Below are 15,738 nucleotides of genomic sequence, written 5' to 3'. Positions count from 1 at the left end.
TAACTAGGCAAGTCAGTTAAGAACAAATTCTTATTTACAATGACGGCCTAGGACATGTTATACATAAGGACATGTTATACATAAGCAAGTCCGTTTGGACATAATGCAACCTACTGTATGTAACATAATTTGATCAAACAGGAATAATGCAGATTTTTTTTATGTGATAATGTAGAGAAGAGTTGGGCGAGGTGCCCCCTGACACCCCCCCCCCCCCCCCCCAAGAAACTGCACCCGTGGCATGCTCGAGTGTCATTCTAATGATATTTATTAGAGGTCGACCGATTAATCGGAATGGCCGATTAATTAGGGCCAATTTCAAGTTTTCATAACAATCGGAAATGGGTATTTTTGGGTGACGATTTTTTTTATATATATTTTTTAAAATTCCTTTATTTAACCAGGCAAGTCAGTTAAGAACACATTCTTATTTTCAATGACGGCCTAGGAACGGTGGGTTAACTGCCTCGTTAAGGGATTTTCACCTTGTCATCTCAGGGGATCCAATCTTGCAACCTTAGAGTTAACTAGTCCAATGCAATAACGACCTGCCTCTCTCTCGTTGCACTCCACAAGGAGACTGCCTGTTACGCAAATTCAGTAAGCCAAGGTAAGTTGCTAGCTAGCATTAAACTTATCTTATAAAAAACAATCAATCATAATCACTAGTTAACTACACATGGTTGATGATATTACTAGATATTATCTAGCGTGTCCTGCGTTGCATATAATGTGACTGAGCATACAAGCATACAAGTATCTAAGTATCTGACTGAGCTGTGGTAGGTAGAAGCGGGTGCGTAAACATTAATTCAAACAGCACTTTTGTGCGTTTTGCCAGCAGCTCTTCGTTGTGCGTCAAGCATTGCGCTGTTTATGACTTCAAGCCTATCAACTCCCGAGATGAGGCTGGTGTAACCGAAGTGAAATGGCTAGCTAGTTAGCGTGCGCTAATAGCATTTCAAACGTCATTCGCTCTGAGCCTTCTAGTAGTTGTTCCCCTTGCTCTGCATGGGTAACGCTGCTTCAATGGTGTCTGTTGTCGTTGTGTTGCTGGTTCAAGCCCAGGGTGGAGCGAGGAGAGGGACGGAAGCTATACTGTTACACTGGCAATACTAAAGTGCCTATAAGAACATCCAATAGTCAAAGGTTAATGAAATACAAATGGTATAGAGGGAAATAGTCCTATAATTCCTATAATAACTACAACCTAAAAATATATTAGGTTAAAACTTCTTACCTGGGAATATTGAAGACTCATGTTAAAAGGAACCACCAGCTTTCATATGTTCTCATGTTCTGAGCAAGGAACTGAAATATTAGCTTTCTTACATAGCACATATTGCACTTTTACTTTCTTCTCCAACACTATTATGCATTATTTAAACCAAATTGAACATGTTTCATTATTTACTTGAGGCTAAATTGATTTTATTGATGTATTATACACTGCTCAAAAAAATAAAGGGAACACTAAAATAACACATCCTAGATCTGAATGAATTAAATATTCTTATTAAATACTTTTTTCTTTACATAGTTGAATATGCTGACAACAAAATCACACAAAAATGATCAATGGAAATCAAATGTATTACCCCATGGAGGTCTGGATTTGGAGTCACACTCAAAATTAAAGTGGAAAACCACACTACAGGCTGATCCAACTTTGATGTAATGTCCTTAAAACAAGTCAAAATGAGGCTCAGTAGTGTGTGTGGCCTCCACGTGCCTGTATGACCTCCCTACAACGCCTGGGCATGCTCCTGATGAGGTGGCGGATGGTCTCCTGAGGGATCTCCTCCCAGACCTGGACTAAAGCATCCGCCAACTCCTGGACAGTCTGTGGTGCAACGTGGCGTTGGTGGATGGAGCGAGACATGGTGTCCCAGATGTGCTCAATTGGAATCAGGTCTGGGGAACGGGCGGGCCAGTCCATAGCATCAATGCCTTCCTCTTGCAGGAACTGCTGACACACTCCAGCCACATGAGGTCTAGCATTGTCTTGCATTAGGAGGAACCCAGGGCCAACCGCACCAGCATATGGTCTCACAAGGGGTCTGAGGATCTCATCTCGGTACCTAATGGCATTCAGGCTACCTCTGGCGAGCACATGGAGTGCTTGTTCGGCCCCCCAAAGAAATGCCACCACACACCATGATTGACCCACCGCCATACTGGTCATGCTGGAGGATATTGCAGGCAGCAGAACGTTCTCCACGGCATCTCCAGACTGTCACGTCTGTCACATGTGCTCAGTGTGAACCTGCTTTTATCTGTGAAGAGCACAGGGCGCCAGTGGCGAATTTGCCAATCTTGGTGTTCTCTGGCAAATGCCAAACGTCCAGCACGGTGTTGGGCTGTAAGCGCAACCCCCACCTGTGGACGTCGGGCCCTCATACCACCCTCATGGAGTCTGTTTCTGACCGTTTGAGCAGACACATGCACATTTGTGGCCTGCTGGAGGTCATTTTGCTGTGCTCTGGCAGTGCTCCTCCTGCTCATCCTTGCACAAAAGCTGAGGTAGCGGTCCTGCTGCTGGGTTGTTGCCCTCCTACGGCCTCCTCCACGTCTCCTGATGTACTGGCCTGTCTCCTGGTAGCGCCTCCATGCTCTGGACACTACGCTGACAGAGACAGCAAATCTTCTTGCCACAGCTCGCATTGATGTGCCATCCTGGATGAGCTGCACTACCTGAGCCACTTGTGTGGGTTGTAGACTCCGTCTCATGCTACCACTAGAGTGAAAGCACCGCCAGCATTCAAAAGTGACCAAAACATCAGCCAGGAAGCATAGGAACTGAGAAGTGGTCTGTGGTCACCACCTGCAGAACCACTCATTTATTGGGGGTGTCTTGCTAATTGCCTATAATTTCCACCTGTTGTCTATTTCATTTGCACAACAGCATGTGAAATTTATGGTCAATCAGTGCTGCTTCTTAAGTGGACAGTTTGATTTCACAGAAGTGTGATTGACTTGGAGTTACATTGTGTTGTTTAAGTGTTCCCTTTATTTTTTTGAGCAGTGTATTAAGTTAAAATAAGTGTTCATTCAGTATTGTTGTATTTGTCATTATTACAAATATATTTTTTAAAATCGTCCGATTAATCGGTATCTGCTTTTTGGGTCCCACAATAATCGGTATCGGCGTTGAAAAATCATAATCGGTCGACCTCTAATATTTATACTAGTGCATTTTTAGGGTGTATGCTGTTTCGCCTTTATTAGTTAAACCTCTACACGAGATACACTATGCTATCATTAAGCAGACACACAGACCAGTAGGTTGTCCTCATTATATAGATTTGACAAATATTCCCTTAAAACTCTACAGTTACAATTGACTATCACTCTTTACTCTTGCATATACAGTTATTGATTATGAATAATAGCTTCATATTCAAGAATTATGATCACTTTTACTTCTACAAATTGATAACCAGATCAGGGCCATGTATTCCTTGTCCTCAGTTTCACACATAATGCTTGATGCACTAGTTGTTGCATGAGCTCAAAGGCAATGAAAGTACAGTAGGTCTCCAGTGTTAGGTTCAAGTGTTACTCAATGGCTCACATGCTGTCTTTTTACCCCAGCCTGTGACCTTATCGGGATGTACACATTGCACACATTTTCAGTGAGGAGCCTGTTGATGATAGCAGGGTTTGTATTCAATGGGAATGAATTATGCTTTTGTTACGGTATTGTTTTGCATCAACACTTTCACACGCTGATATACCAGCAAACGATTTGGTCAGCCAATTTAATTTTCATTCTTAAATCCTTCAGATTGCTGAAGACGCATGGGGTAGAGTACGAATATATCCAGTATATCGTCACACTTATGTAGATATTGCAGTTTATACTTTTTGAGGATTTATTATTCAAACGGTTTTTGCATTTAGATGTGTTTTCTGCATATTTTTCCCCATTTGTTACATAATTTGTTCCTATCAATAAAGTTTGAGTAAGTAACGTTTTGTTTGATTTGTTTGACATTTGTATGCTTTGTTTAGGAGCAGGTCAAAGTCAAATTCATGAGGTGACAAGAAGCTGACCACTTCAGGGTATTATTCAGTGGGGTGCAATATTCCAAACGTTCCAAATAAAAATGTAATGTGCAGAGCGGCTATAAATCCGTTTTTTAAAAATATTTTTTACATGACAGAGGACCTTGTATTTTCTACACAAAACATATCTATCTGATCGATGTGTAGCACCTACATGTAGCACCCTCCTTAATTACCCACAGACATTTACGTTCTTTTGTCATTAACGATCAACGGTCTAATCTTTCTGCCTGAAACATAAAACGTACTTTTCAAGAATCCCCTGTAGAGCCTGTTCATGATTGGTTCTCTACTGCCTTTTCAAAGGTCATGCAAAGCTCCCCGTTCCCAATTAGCCTAGTATAATTTGATCTGTGCAATGAGCCTAAACTGAGTAAGAGTATAGTGCGCTTAAAAAAACAAATTGTGCTTCCATTCGCCCTACTGGAGTACTATACCAGTATGCACAAAAAGGGAGCCAGTCGATGTGGGTATTTCTACATTTGTCAACCAACGTTTATTCCTCTACTGCGACAGACAGCCAAGGCAGCAAAGACACATTTTGTCATAGTGTTTTCTCGTCGTCCAGATTAAATTCTGCCCCCCTGGGCTAGTAACCCTCTTACTGTCACCTGCTGTCATGCTAGTGAGAGGTGGTTTATACTGAAGCCACAAGGAGGTTACTCCTTACAGAGGACAACTTCTGATCTACTTTAAGCCAATCAATCCGAGGTGGGAGGCACTCTCGTCTCGTGGTAACCATAGCGATAGGTCTATACATAGATTTGAGTACAGGATGGAGTCAAGATTGTAGACTGGGGACATGGTTGAGATTGAGGGTACTGTCTAGATGTCCGGAAACCCAACAGACTATTATCTAAGGCAATTTATAAACGCAAACACTGGCCCCCCAGGCAAATATTGATTATTAATTTGGACAGAATGATTGTCAATTTACACAGAACAAAAATCTAAACGCAACATGAGGTGATGGCAGCGGATTAATGGCATGACAATGGGCCTTAGGATCTCGTAACGGTATCTCTGTGCATTCAAATTGCCATCGATAAAATGCAATTGTGTTCGTAGTCCGTAGCTTATGCCTGCCCATACCATAACCCCACCATGGGGCACTCTGTCCACAACGTTGACATCCGCAAACTTATCACCCACGCGACGCTGTACATGCTGTCTGCCATCTGCCCTGTAGAGTTGAAACCGGGATTCATCCATGAAGAGCACACTTCTCCAGCATGCCAGTGGCTATCGAAGGTAAGCATTGGCCCACTGAAGTGTGTTACGACGCCGAACTGCAGTCAGGCCAAGACCCTGGTGAGGAAGACGAGCACGCAGATGAGCGTCCCTGAGACTGTTTCTGATCGTTTGTGCAGAAATTTTTTGGTTGTGCAAACTCAGTTTCATCAGCTGTCCGGGTCGCTGGTCTCAGACGATCCCGCGGGTGAATAATCCGGATGTGGAGGTCCTGGGCTGGCATGGTTACACGTTGTCTGTGGTTGTGAGGCCGTTTGGACGTACTGCCAAATTCTATAAAATAACAATGGAGTTTATAGTAGAGAAATGAACATTAAATTCTCTGGCAACAGCTCTGGTGGACATTTCTACAGTCAGCATGCCAATTACACACTCCCTCAAAACTTGAAACATCTGTGGCATTGTGTTGTGTGACAAAACTGCACATTTTATAGTGTTCTTTTATTGTCCCCAGCACTGTGTAATGAGCATGTTGTTTAATCAGCTTCATGATATGCCACACCTGTCAGGTGGATGGATTATCTTGGCAAAGGAGAAATGCTCACTAACTGGGATGTAAACTAATTTGTGCACAAACTTGGAGCGAAATAAGCTATTTGTGCGTATGGAACGTTTCTGGGATCTTTTACTTCAGCTCATGAAACAGGGGACCAACACTTTACATGTTGAGTTTATATTGTGCCTGTCATTTTTCCCCGCTAACGTTACGAGTAACTTCATCCATTTGCCAACTGTTGCATTTATTATAATTATTTAAAAAACAGTTTAACAATGTTGATGACCGTTGCAGGTTAAATATGACAATATTTTTGTTTAACGTAATTAGAGGAATTTCCTTGCATCCCCTAAACAGCAATAGTTATTGCTACTCCTCCAGGTATGCATGTTTGAATGGATGCAAGCCGATATTGCGCCTTGAACGCCTATTCTGATGTGAGGCAATTAGTATCCAACCATGTCAATCTTAAATGGATGCTCTCCTGTTGTATTGGTAACATGAAACTGGCTTTGTCTCACTTTCCTTGCCTGTCTATCAAATGACCCCCCCCCTCCCTCCACAAATGTTATAATTCCCTGGGGAATCATTAAACATGCAATGTGTAGAGATAAGCTTACCAGGATACTGTTGGATGGGGCCAGTGAAATGCTATGTGGGGGTGTGGTGTAATAGATCTGTAGCTATGTGAATATTAGAAATCCAAGATGGCTCCTCTCAGCCCCGCCTCCAATTACGACCTGAAAGAGAGGAGTCGGTCAAGTTTCAGGTGGTGTGTGCACACGCCTCTGTGTGCGTGCACGGTCCACAACCTGTATGCAATGAGCTGGGTTTAAGTCGATAAAAATGTGTCTCTCTATGCCGCACAGTCTGGCTGATAGTCTTTATACTAGGCCTGGGTTCAAATACTATTTGAAAATGCTTTATCCTGTCTGGAGTGCCAGATGGGCAGGGTTTGCAGTTTTGCAATTACTCTATTGGTTACCTTGCACCAGGCAAGCTCAATCAAGCCCAGATAATACATTTGAAATTATTTCAAATAGTATTCGAAGCCTGGTCTGCTCTATACAATATTCATTTCCAGCACCACCTCAACATCAATGTATGTGAAAATGGCACGTTTCTATGTTTTGTAGTAAAAGAAATAGGGGGAGATAAGTGTTTCCAATGACATCATCAACCAATTAATTAGTAGGCAATGCCTATTCATAATTGGTTAAAATACCAACATCATTGGAAATACTTATCTTCCTGTATCTTGTTTTACTACAATACATAGAAAGGTGCTGTTTTCACATATGTTGATGTTGGGGTGGTGCTGGAGATGAAGTTGATGCTGAATCTAATTTATGCTTAATCCCATCAGGTGTGTCACCTTTGTGAGCTCCATCATAGAAACAAGAAAGGATGGGAAAGTCTCAGTTCCTGGGAGGCTAAAGGGATGACTATAGTAGTGGAGTTGGAGACGGGCAGGGACAGTGTTACCAGTGGGGCCCCATTATGACAGATGTTGGCTCCTGTGTGTTTGGTCCTCTGCAGGTCGATGAGGAGGCGGCGCGCCTGGCATCCATGCCAGCGTGGCGGAGGGACATCATGAAGAAAAAGCTTGATGAAGAGAAGTGAGTGAGAGACGGCGCCAACCCGTCCCATTCCTCCAATCAGGAGCCCTCGGGGTCTCCACTGTCACTCTGCTCTATGATTTGTCCTCACTTCTGTCAATTTCTCTGGTTGTTTATGTCTGTCTGGTTAATGCTTTATTTCTTTTTTTCTGTCTTTTCCCCACCTCAAGTTCAGTTGGGTGGGTTGATTCTAAAATTTGCAAGTCATGTAGATCCTGAAATGTTTAGAGTATATAGCTAGCTACCTACTGTAACCGCTATGCATTCTTTCCTGTAGTCATTAAGTAATGTAACATTTTGAATGCCATGGATTAATACTGTAATTACTTAAATTCCCCATTGTGCTTATCTTCTCCGGGACGGGCAGGGAGCAAAAAAGGTAAGAAATAAACATTTGTAATTATCGTTATGGTTTCACATCATTGCTGATTGTTGATCAGAGTTAGTTCACTAACTCATCAATCCTGCTCCATGAAATACCATACATGCATTAAAGATATGGTTAAAACATCCATGAGGCATAAGTCTATTTACCTGGTATGTATTTATACATTACACTGTAACGTTGGTTTACCAGAAGTACCAAAAGTATCCATTGTTACCAGACCTGTGTCAAATACTTGAGTTGTGCTTGATTTGGTACAATGGAATAGTCCCAAAATCCCAGCTAATTCAAGAACACCTGAAATACTTCAATGTAACTTATTGTTTTTGACCTAGGTCTGATTGTGATCTGGCCTGAAATTCAGAACCTGTTTTGTGCTTACATGCTACTCCTTGTACTCTGTGTCATTCCAAACATGGCAAGGAGTGTATTGATAGCTAAATGTGACCTTGTTATTCATACAACAGGGCCAAACCGAGCGAGCTGTACTGGGCTGGCCTGGTTACACATCTACCATAGTTTCTGGAACTGAGCTGGGAAGGACAATGTAAAAAATAAAATATCAGAGCAATCACAGTACGGTTCGTTTTGGTTCTATAGTGTGACTCAGGCAATTGTTTCTTAATACCAGCGGAAACAGGACTGTGAAAGGAAGTGTTACCAGTGACAGTCACTTGTTATGGTACACAAGCATTGAATCATACTGACACCTTGTATTCTCCTCTCATTGGTGCACTCAGAAAAGAGGAGGAGCGAGCAAAAAAGGAGAAGGAGAGTGAGGAGAAGACGGAGCAGGAGCGACTACGGACCCTGGGTTACGACGAGAGCAAACTGGCGCCATGGCAACGGCAGATCATCCTAAAGAAAGGAGACATAGCGAAACCGTAGACATGGCACCCCCAGGTCCTTTCCCACATCAACCTCCCTGTCCAACCCTCTGCACCTTCATTGTAAACCCCCCCAACCCAACTACCATGAAGACCCTAAGTCTTGAATCATATACACTAGCTTACTTTACGTCAAGTTGTTTAACATGACACTTTGTAGAAAGTTTCCACACATTACCGTACACTACCACAACCTTGCTCAATGTTGGGCTCTCTTGTGGAGCATTGTGGGAAAAGTACTTTTTTACTGTGGTGATTACATCTGTCATGGCTAAATGTCCAGCCATTTTTCCTAAATGTCATCTGTTTTCCTTGCATCTGCCACACCCACTACTTACATTGATAACTGAGCTCTTAAACTCAACTGTTGTAGGCTACTGTATGTTTGCTTTTAGTATGGAAAGTGTCATGGTCAACGTAATAAGCAACAGCTTGTTAAACATAACCTCCACTAAAGTGTAATTCAGAGTGCAATGACGCAGCGATGCAATAGTCCGGCATCCCATTGTGACATAGCTACGAGGCTCTGAGGCCACCGTCTGCGGGGGGCGTACAGCCCAAATGCGAACCTCCCCCATAATTCCCAACCAACGCGGCTCGTCGTACATGTCCTCTATTCATTTGAATGTGTTGATAGTTGGAGAAATTGCTTGAGCTGTGCTGAGAATTTGAAACGGAGGAAAGCCAACGGTCCAATATTCTAGAACACTGCTGTGTGTACACATACACGTTTTGGACTCCGATAGATGCTTAAGACTTAAATATTTGTTTTGCTATGACAGCAGGCATTTCTATACTGCGTATATCCTAATCTGCATTTAATGCACAAAGACATGGAATCAGGCCATTCTACGTAAGGATGCTATTTCTCACCGAGCCCATCTGAACTGCAGAGATATTATTGAAACAGATGGGAAATTGATAGAGGTCCCTCCTTTACATGTTGTAATTTTTTTCAGTGGACATGAATATCATGGTTTTTAACTGCAACCATAAACATTTTAAAAATGGGTTTAATTTAGCTAGTTCTGGAAAGCGTAATTTAAATAACGTATCATCTTAAATGAATAATTAATACATTGAGCATATAACCCTTTTTTATTTTTTTCAATTAATGTCGCTAAATGTTAAGTTATTATGATCATGGTGAATTGTTTGTGTCTTGCATATTGTGTCTTATGGATGTCATCATTGTCTGAACACCCCAGACCACATTTCACAACCACGCCAAGAAATATCCATGCAACTTTGAAAAAAGACTATTTAGCAAATCTCTTGAGTTCAACAAGCAAACATGTTTTTTTTTTAAAGTGATCTGGAAAATATTAGGGGCACAATTGTAACAGAAGTCTGACCAGCAAACTGAATGTTGCAAAAGTCCCCAAAATACATCAGTGACTCCTGTCCTGTGACCTATATCTGGTTTGCCCCAGTAAACCTTGGAAGTTAATATTTTATGAGCAGATCCCTTTACTAGAGGAGAATGTTCTCCCCCCCCCCTCTCTCCTCTGTGTGTGTGTCTGAGAAACACAAGACCTCTTGGATACCCTTATTCTTTGTGTGTTCTCCGGCTAAAATTAAACACTCCTTCAATTATGTTGCTGTGTATAATACCATTATGTGGATCACAGGAAAATGTTGGCTTTCTATTCTTTCTCATTGTTTTCCTATTCACCTACATTATTATTTTCAATCCACCTACAGGTTTTAATTTAGGAAAATTTTGTTTTTTTTGTTGCCAGGGGACCAAACTAAAGGTATCTCGGGCATCATCTTTCTCAGAAATGACCATAGACGCATTGTAGGTTTTATAGGTTGGTAGACTGTGCACTGTAGTTGTTGTGGCTAGAGTTGTTGGACCTCAGAAATGTGCCAGATGTGTCTTTCTGAATGTGTATATAACAAATATATGGGAACCCCTCAATGTCAGAAAATGTGCTGTAGGTTTACTTTGTATATTTTGGGTGTATCAAACATATACATTACATACATAATATATTAGGAAGTGCATGGTCCTTTGTTGAGAAATCATTTGGAAATATTCAATTCATTGGATGCCATATTGATGTTGAAATTTAAAACTATGTAAACGTCATTGCCATTAGAAGATTTTCTATACATAAATACTGTATATAGTAACCCTCAATACTTGTTTCATTGTTCCAAAATTGCATGATATTACAATTCTCAGCCTTGCTTACATAGATTATTGCTTCATTAATGTAAAACTATATTTTCAGACTGTCAAATGGAATTAAATAAATAAATTACAATTTACTGCAATCTTTGATCTTTTTCAGTTGATTCTCTACCACTGCCTTGCACATGTAATATAGCTGTAAACACACTAGATGGCACCCCAGTCATATAGCAAACTCTTCACCAGAACAGGGGAGACCTTTATCCTGGAGTTGGCCCCTAGAGTGGGAGGACCATAGGGGTTATATAAGGGTCTGTAGGCTTACTAGTCAGTCAAAACATACATCTGTGTGATTTTCAGTCGTTCATTGGCCATTTCAACTAATGAAAATATACATTTACGTTATAAGAATGTGATTTACAGTATTATAATACTTCCCCATCATAATACCAAAAATGAGAATCTACTCCATTGTTTTGGTTGCCATAAGAGATTTGTAAACACATTATGGATAGCTTCAAAACAGGTGGTAAATAATGTTGTCATGCAATATAACTTTTAGCACAGAGACTGCTATTTCAAGTGGAATTTGAGTTTGAAAATGTAATGAAATGCACCTTGTAGGGCAGGCTAAACCCTATTGCTCTTTTGTTTATGTAGGTTTATTGGTGGGTCATATTTTATGGGTAGACTAAACAAGCTAATTTGTACCTTCAAATTATGTTGTAATTGTTTTTCTCTCAATTTAATCCACTGACAAATGAAATTCAATTTCAAAGGGATAATCTATCAATTCAGTTACATTGCAATGGCTTCATATTTAACAAATGCTTCTCTGGAAAATATTCTCGCTGTTTTGACAGCAGATTTAAGGTCGCGTTCACCTGCTCAGACGTTGCAAGCGTCAACCAACGTTTGCGTGTTACGTTATAGACTGTGTCATCCACTGACAGATTGCTCTAACATATATGGTTAGCTGATACTTAAAATACCTATCCAGGCATTGTAAGATCTGGTATGCTTCAACAACGTCTGGGCAGAGGAACGCGCCCTCACACACCTGTAGTGACGTTGCATGCACAGATTGATGGGCTCTGTTATATATGCAAACTGAGGAGGAAGAGAAGGAAAAGCAGTCTACACGAAAGGGAGTCAATTTAGCCTCCTTTTTTTTTTTTTTTAATTCCGCGACTGTTTTGCTGAACACATGCAAGATATATAACACGTAGTTGTTTGGAAGATGACCATTTTTTTTAGTTGGACAGGTACAGTAGTACTACATTTATAAATCGTTTTTAATTGCTTTTATAGAGCTGTCGTGGACGGTGTGAGTGCGCGACGCTCACATTCCTTTCTAATCAACTTATAAACGGTGAAGTTTTCAGGAGGTGCACCCACCATGCGTAGGCTATTGTTTTATTGAAATGATGAACATAAAACACGAATATGTGATAAATGAGTTTGTTACAAATACTGCATCGATACTTATTCGTATTTTTGTCCCTACAACGTTGTCTTTGCAAATTATAGGCTAGCTACCATATTGAGATCCCATAGCCTACAGCAAACTACGCCTATTTACCATACTTTCACTCTAACTTTTTTTTAAAGTGTACAGTCATTATGATTTATAAACCTACAGTTACACAATCTACCTGTGTGATCGGTTTTGGTGACGCTTGGCTGCAGTGAAAGTCGTTTTTCCCTCAAGGCTATATATGCGTCTGTAAAGTAGCCTACTCGGTTTATTACAAACGGTTATAAATGCAGTTCAGTCAGTTCACAGATTTGTGTTATGGGGTATGTAGAGGGTATGCGTGAGCGGTGAGTCATGGGTTGATTGCTATGTTATTCCGTTGGGAACGGGCACAGTTAAAGTTGCAATATGTAACTTTTTGGGCGACACGACCAAATTCACAGAATTGTTAGTTATAGATCTACCATTCTACTTGAAAGCAAGTCTAAGAAGCGGTAGATCTATTCTGTCCTATTTCTATGCTTACCATTCTTACGTTTTTTGTTTTTGAATCTTTTTTACTTTCGGTTTCAAACAGGTGAAAATATAATTCACAGCGGTTTAGATGGTACAATAATTCCCTACACTAGTTTATTTTGTCACAAACTGAAATTAGGCGAACTATTGGCGTTTTAGCAACCAGGAAATGGCGGAGCGATAGAACAACACAGATATTTCACCTGATATATAAATGTGAAGCATCTGCTTGGCGTTTCCACTCACTACCAAATATGGTAGTGAGAGAACCCCAGTCGCCGGTAGTGGGAGAAGATGGAAGGAGATTAATTTTGGCCGACATTCTGCGAACAATGAAACATTTGATCTCTGTACAAATCTGCTTTGAACAGAGTGGACTACTTTTTGTAGACTTTACCCGTTGCCAAAGTTCTACAAAATCGCAATGTTTAGAATGAATCCAAAGGCGAATTGAGTTATTGCACACATGCACTTTACACAGTAGGCGTTCCCGAACGGAAATATGCAGATGCATGTTAGGACGGGCCAATAGGATCTCAAATTCAATATTTTTCTTGATCAAATAACATCGTTTTTCTATTTTTGCGCAGTATTAATTTACCATCCTTACAAACCACTTAATGTAAATGTACATTACTGTACTGTATATGTTTGTACCTGTAGACTTCGCCATGAAGAAAAACAATGCACAATACAGTAATTGAGAACATTTAAACATCAAATGGTATGTAATGGATGATGCAGCTCAGTTGGTAGAGCATGGTGCTTGCAGTGCTAGGGTTGTGGGTTCGATTCCCATGGGGGACCAGTATGAAAATGTATGCACTCACTACTGTAAATTACTCAGGATAAGAGTGCCTACTAACATGGAAAAGGAATGAATAGACCATTTCAGTTTTCACAAGTTGGATTTGCAAACTGGAAAATGTATAGTATTTTTATATTCCCCAAGTATTATCAGATTAACTGTTTTGTAGAGATAATTATCAAACTCAAGTTACAAATGCTGGAAAACACTCAAACATTTTTATTTTATTTTTTTTAAAGCACAAAAGTACTGCACTGGGCCTTTTACTAGTCCTGTACCGATATAGACGTCTTCAATGCAGGCAATTTTCAGCATCCCCTCGCCCCAAATCACTGCACCCCCATTCCCAAACTGCTTCCCGTGGCTATGTTGCCATCATTGGTCGTTCCAAAAAAAACGGGTGTTGTAGAAAACTAATTAATCTATATCCAATCAGAGTATCAAGCCAATTCTACATTTTCCAAACGCTGCTGTAACCACGTGTGTTCTTGCTCTGACCCAACCTATTGGTTTCTGGGACCAAACAGAACTGTTAGAATGTGTTTGTTCTAGAAATCGTTGGGGTGGTACTCCGATGGGTAGTGCTATCTGGGATCCTTGGGACATGCCTACCCTAAACCCTACCCAAACTTTAACCCTTACCTAACCCCAACGTTAACCCTTAGGTAACCATTTTACACTGAACAAAAAAAAATATATATATATATTTTCTATACCTTCAAAAGCTTATTTCTCTCAAATTTTGTGCACAAATTTGTTTACATCTGTTAAGTGAGCGTTTGTCCTTTCCCAAGATAATCCATCCACCTGATAGGTGTGGCATATCAAGAAGCTGATTAAACAGCATGATCATTACACAGGTGCAGCTTGTGCTGGGGACAATAAAAGGCCAATAAAATGTGCAGTTTTGTCACAACACAATACCACAGATGTCTCAAGTCCAACCGCAAACCACATGTAACTACACCAGCCCAGGACCTTCACATCCGGCTTCTTCACCTGCGGGATAATCTGAGGGTTTGCACAACTGAGCATTTTCTGCTCAAACTTTCTAAGGGAAGCTCATCTGCGTGCTTTTCGTCCTCATCAGTCTTGACCTGACTGCAGTTCGGTGTCTTAACTGACTTCAGTGGGCAAATGCTCACCATCGATTGCCACTGGCACACTGGAGAAGTGTGCTCTTCATGGATGAACCCCGGTTTCAACTGTACCGGGCAGATGGCAAACGGCATGTATGGGTGAGCGGTTTGCTGATGTCAACAGAATGCCCCATGGTAGAATTATGGTATGGGCAGCCATAAGCTACGGACAACGAACACAATTGTATTTTATATATGGAAATTTGAAAGCGCAGAGATGCCGCTACGAGATCCTGAGTCCCATTGTCGTGCCATTCATCCGCCGCCATCACCTCATGCACGGCCCCATGACGCAAGGATCTGTAGGCAATTCCTGAAAGCTGAAAATGTCCCAGTTCCTCCATGGCCTGCATACTCACATGTTGCATGTTTGTGATGCTCTGGATTGATGTGTAAGATAATGTGTTCCAGTTCCCGCCAATATCCAGCAACTTCACACAGCCATTGAAGAGTGGGACAACATTCCACAGGCCACAATCAACAGCCTGATCAACTCTATGCGAAGGAGATGTTTCGCACTGCATGAGTAAAATGGAGGTCACACCAGATACTGACTTATTTTCTGATCCACGGCCCTACCTTAAGGTACAGTGCATTCGGAAGTATTCAGACCCCTTCCCTTTTTCCACATTTTGTTAAGTTATAGCATTATTCTGAAATTGATTAAATAATTATTTTCCCCTTCCTTAATACACCATAATGACAAAGTGAAAACAGGTTTTAGATTTTTTTGCACATTTAAACAAACACCTTATTTACGTAACTATTCAGATTTTTTTTGCTATGAGACTTGAAATTGAGCTCTGGTGAATCCTGTTTCCACAACTTGATTGGAGTCCACCTGTGGTAAATTCAATTGATTGGACATGATTTTTAAAGGCACACACCTGTCTATATAAAGATCCCACAGTTGCCAGTGCATGTCAGAGAAAAACCAAGCCATGAGGTCGAA

General features: G+C 40.9%; 2 protein-coding genes across 3 annotated transcripts in view; both read left to right on the top strand.

The window, feature by feature from the left end:
• Nucleotides 1–10,989, top strand: part of espn (espin) — a 95,430-nt gene extending 84,441 nt beyond the window's left edge. The window contains exons 12-15 of one of the 2 annotated variants that reach the window (XM_031794056.1): nucleotides 7,355–7,434; nucleotides 7,605–7,613; nucleotides 7,802–7,813; nucleotides 8,560–10,989. In XM_031794056.1, coding sequence (XP_031649916.1) covers nucleotides 7,355–7,434; nucleotides 7,605–7,613; nucleotides 7,802–7,813; nucleotides 8,560–8,707 — 249 coding nt within the window. In that variant the 3' untranslated portion in view covers nucleotides 8,708–10,989. The remainder of the gene's footprint in view (nucleotides 1–7,354; nucleotides 7,435–7,604; nucleotides 7,614–7,801; nucleotides 7,814–8,559) is intronic. The other variant, XM_031794057.1, reaches the window with a different exon arrangement.
• Nucleotides 10,990–11,971: 982 nt separating this feature from the next.
• arhgef16 (Rho guanine nucleotide exchange factor (GEF) 16) overlaps nucleotides 11,972–15,738 on the top strand; it is a 35,809-nt gene continuing 32,042 nt past the window's right edge. The window contains exon 1 of the mRNA XM_020506168.2: nucleotides 11,972–12,111. The gene's annotated coding sequence lies outside the window, so the exon portion shown is untranslated. The remainder of the gene's footprint in view (nucleotides 12,112–15,738) is intronic.

This window comes from Oncorhynchus kisutch, linkage group LG17, assembly GCF_002021735.2.
Source record: "Oncorhynchus kisutch isolate 150728-3 linkage group LG17, Okis_V2, whole genome shotgun sequence".
NCBI classification, from domain to species: domain Eukaryota; kingdom Metazoa; phylum Chordata; class Actinopteri; order Salmoniformes; family Salmonidae; genus Oncorhynchus; species Oncorhynchus kisutch.
Note: the sequence above shows the minus strand (reverse complement) of the source record. Positions and strands in the feature narration are given on the sequence as shown.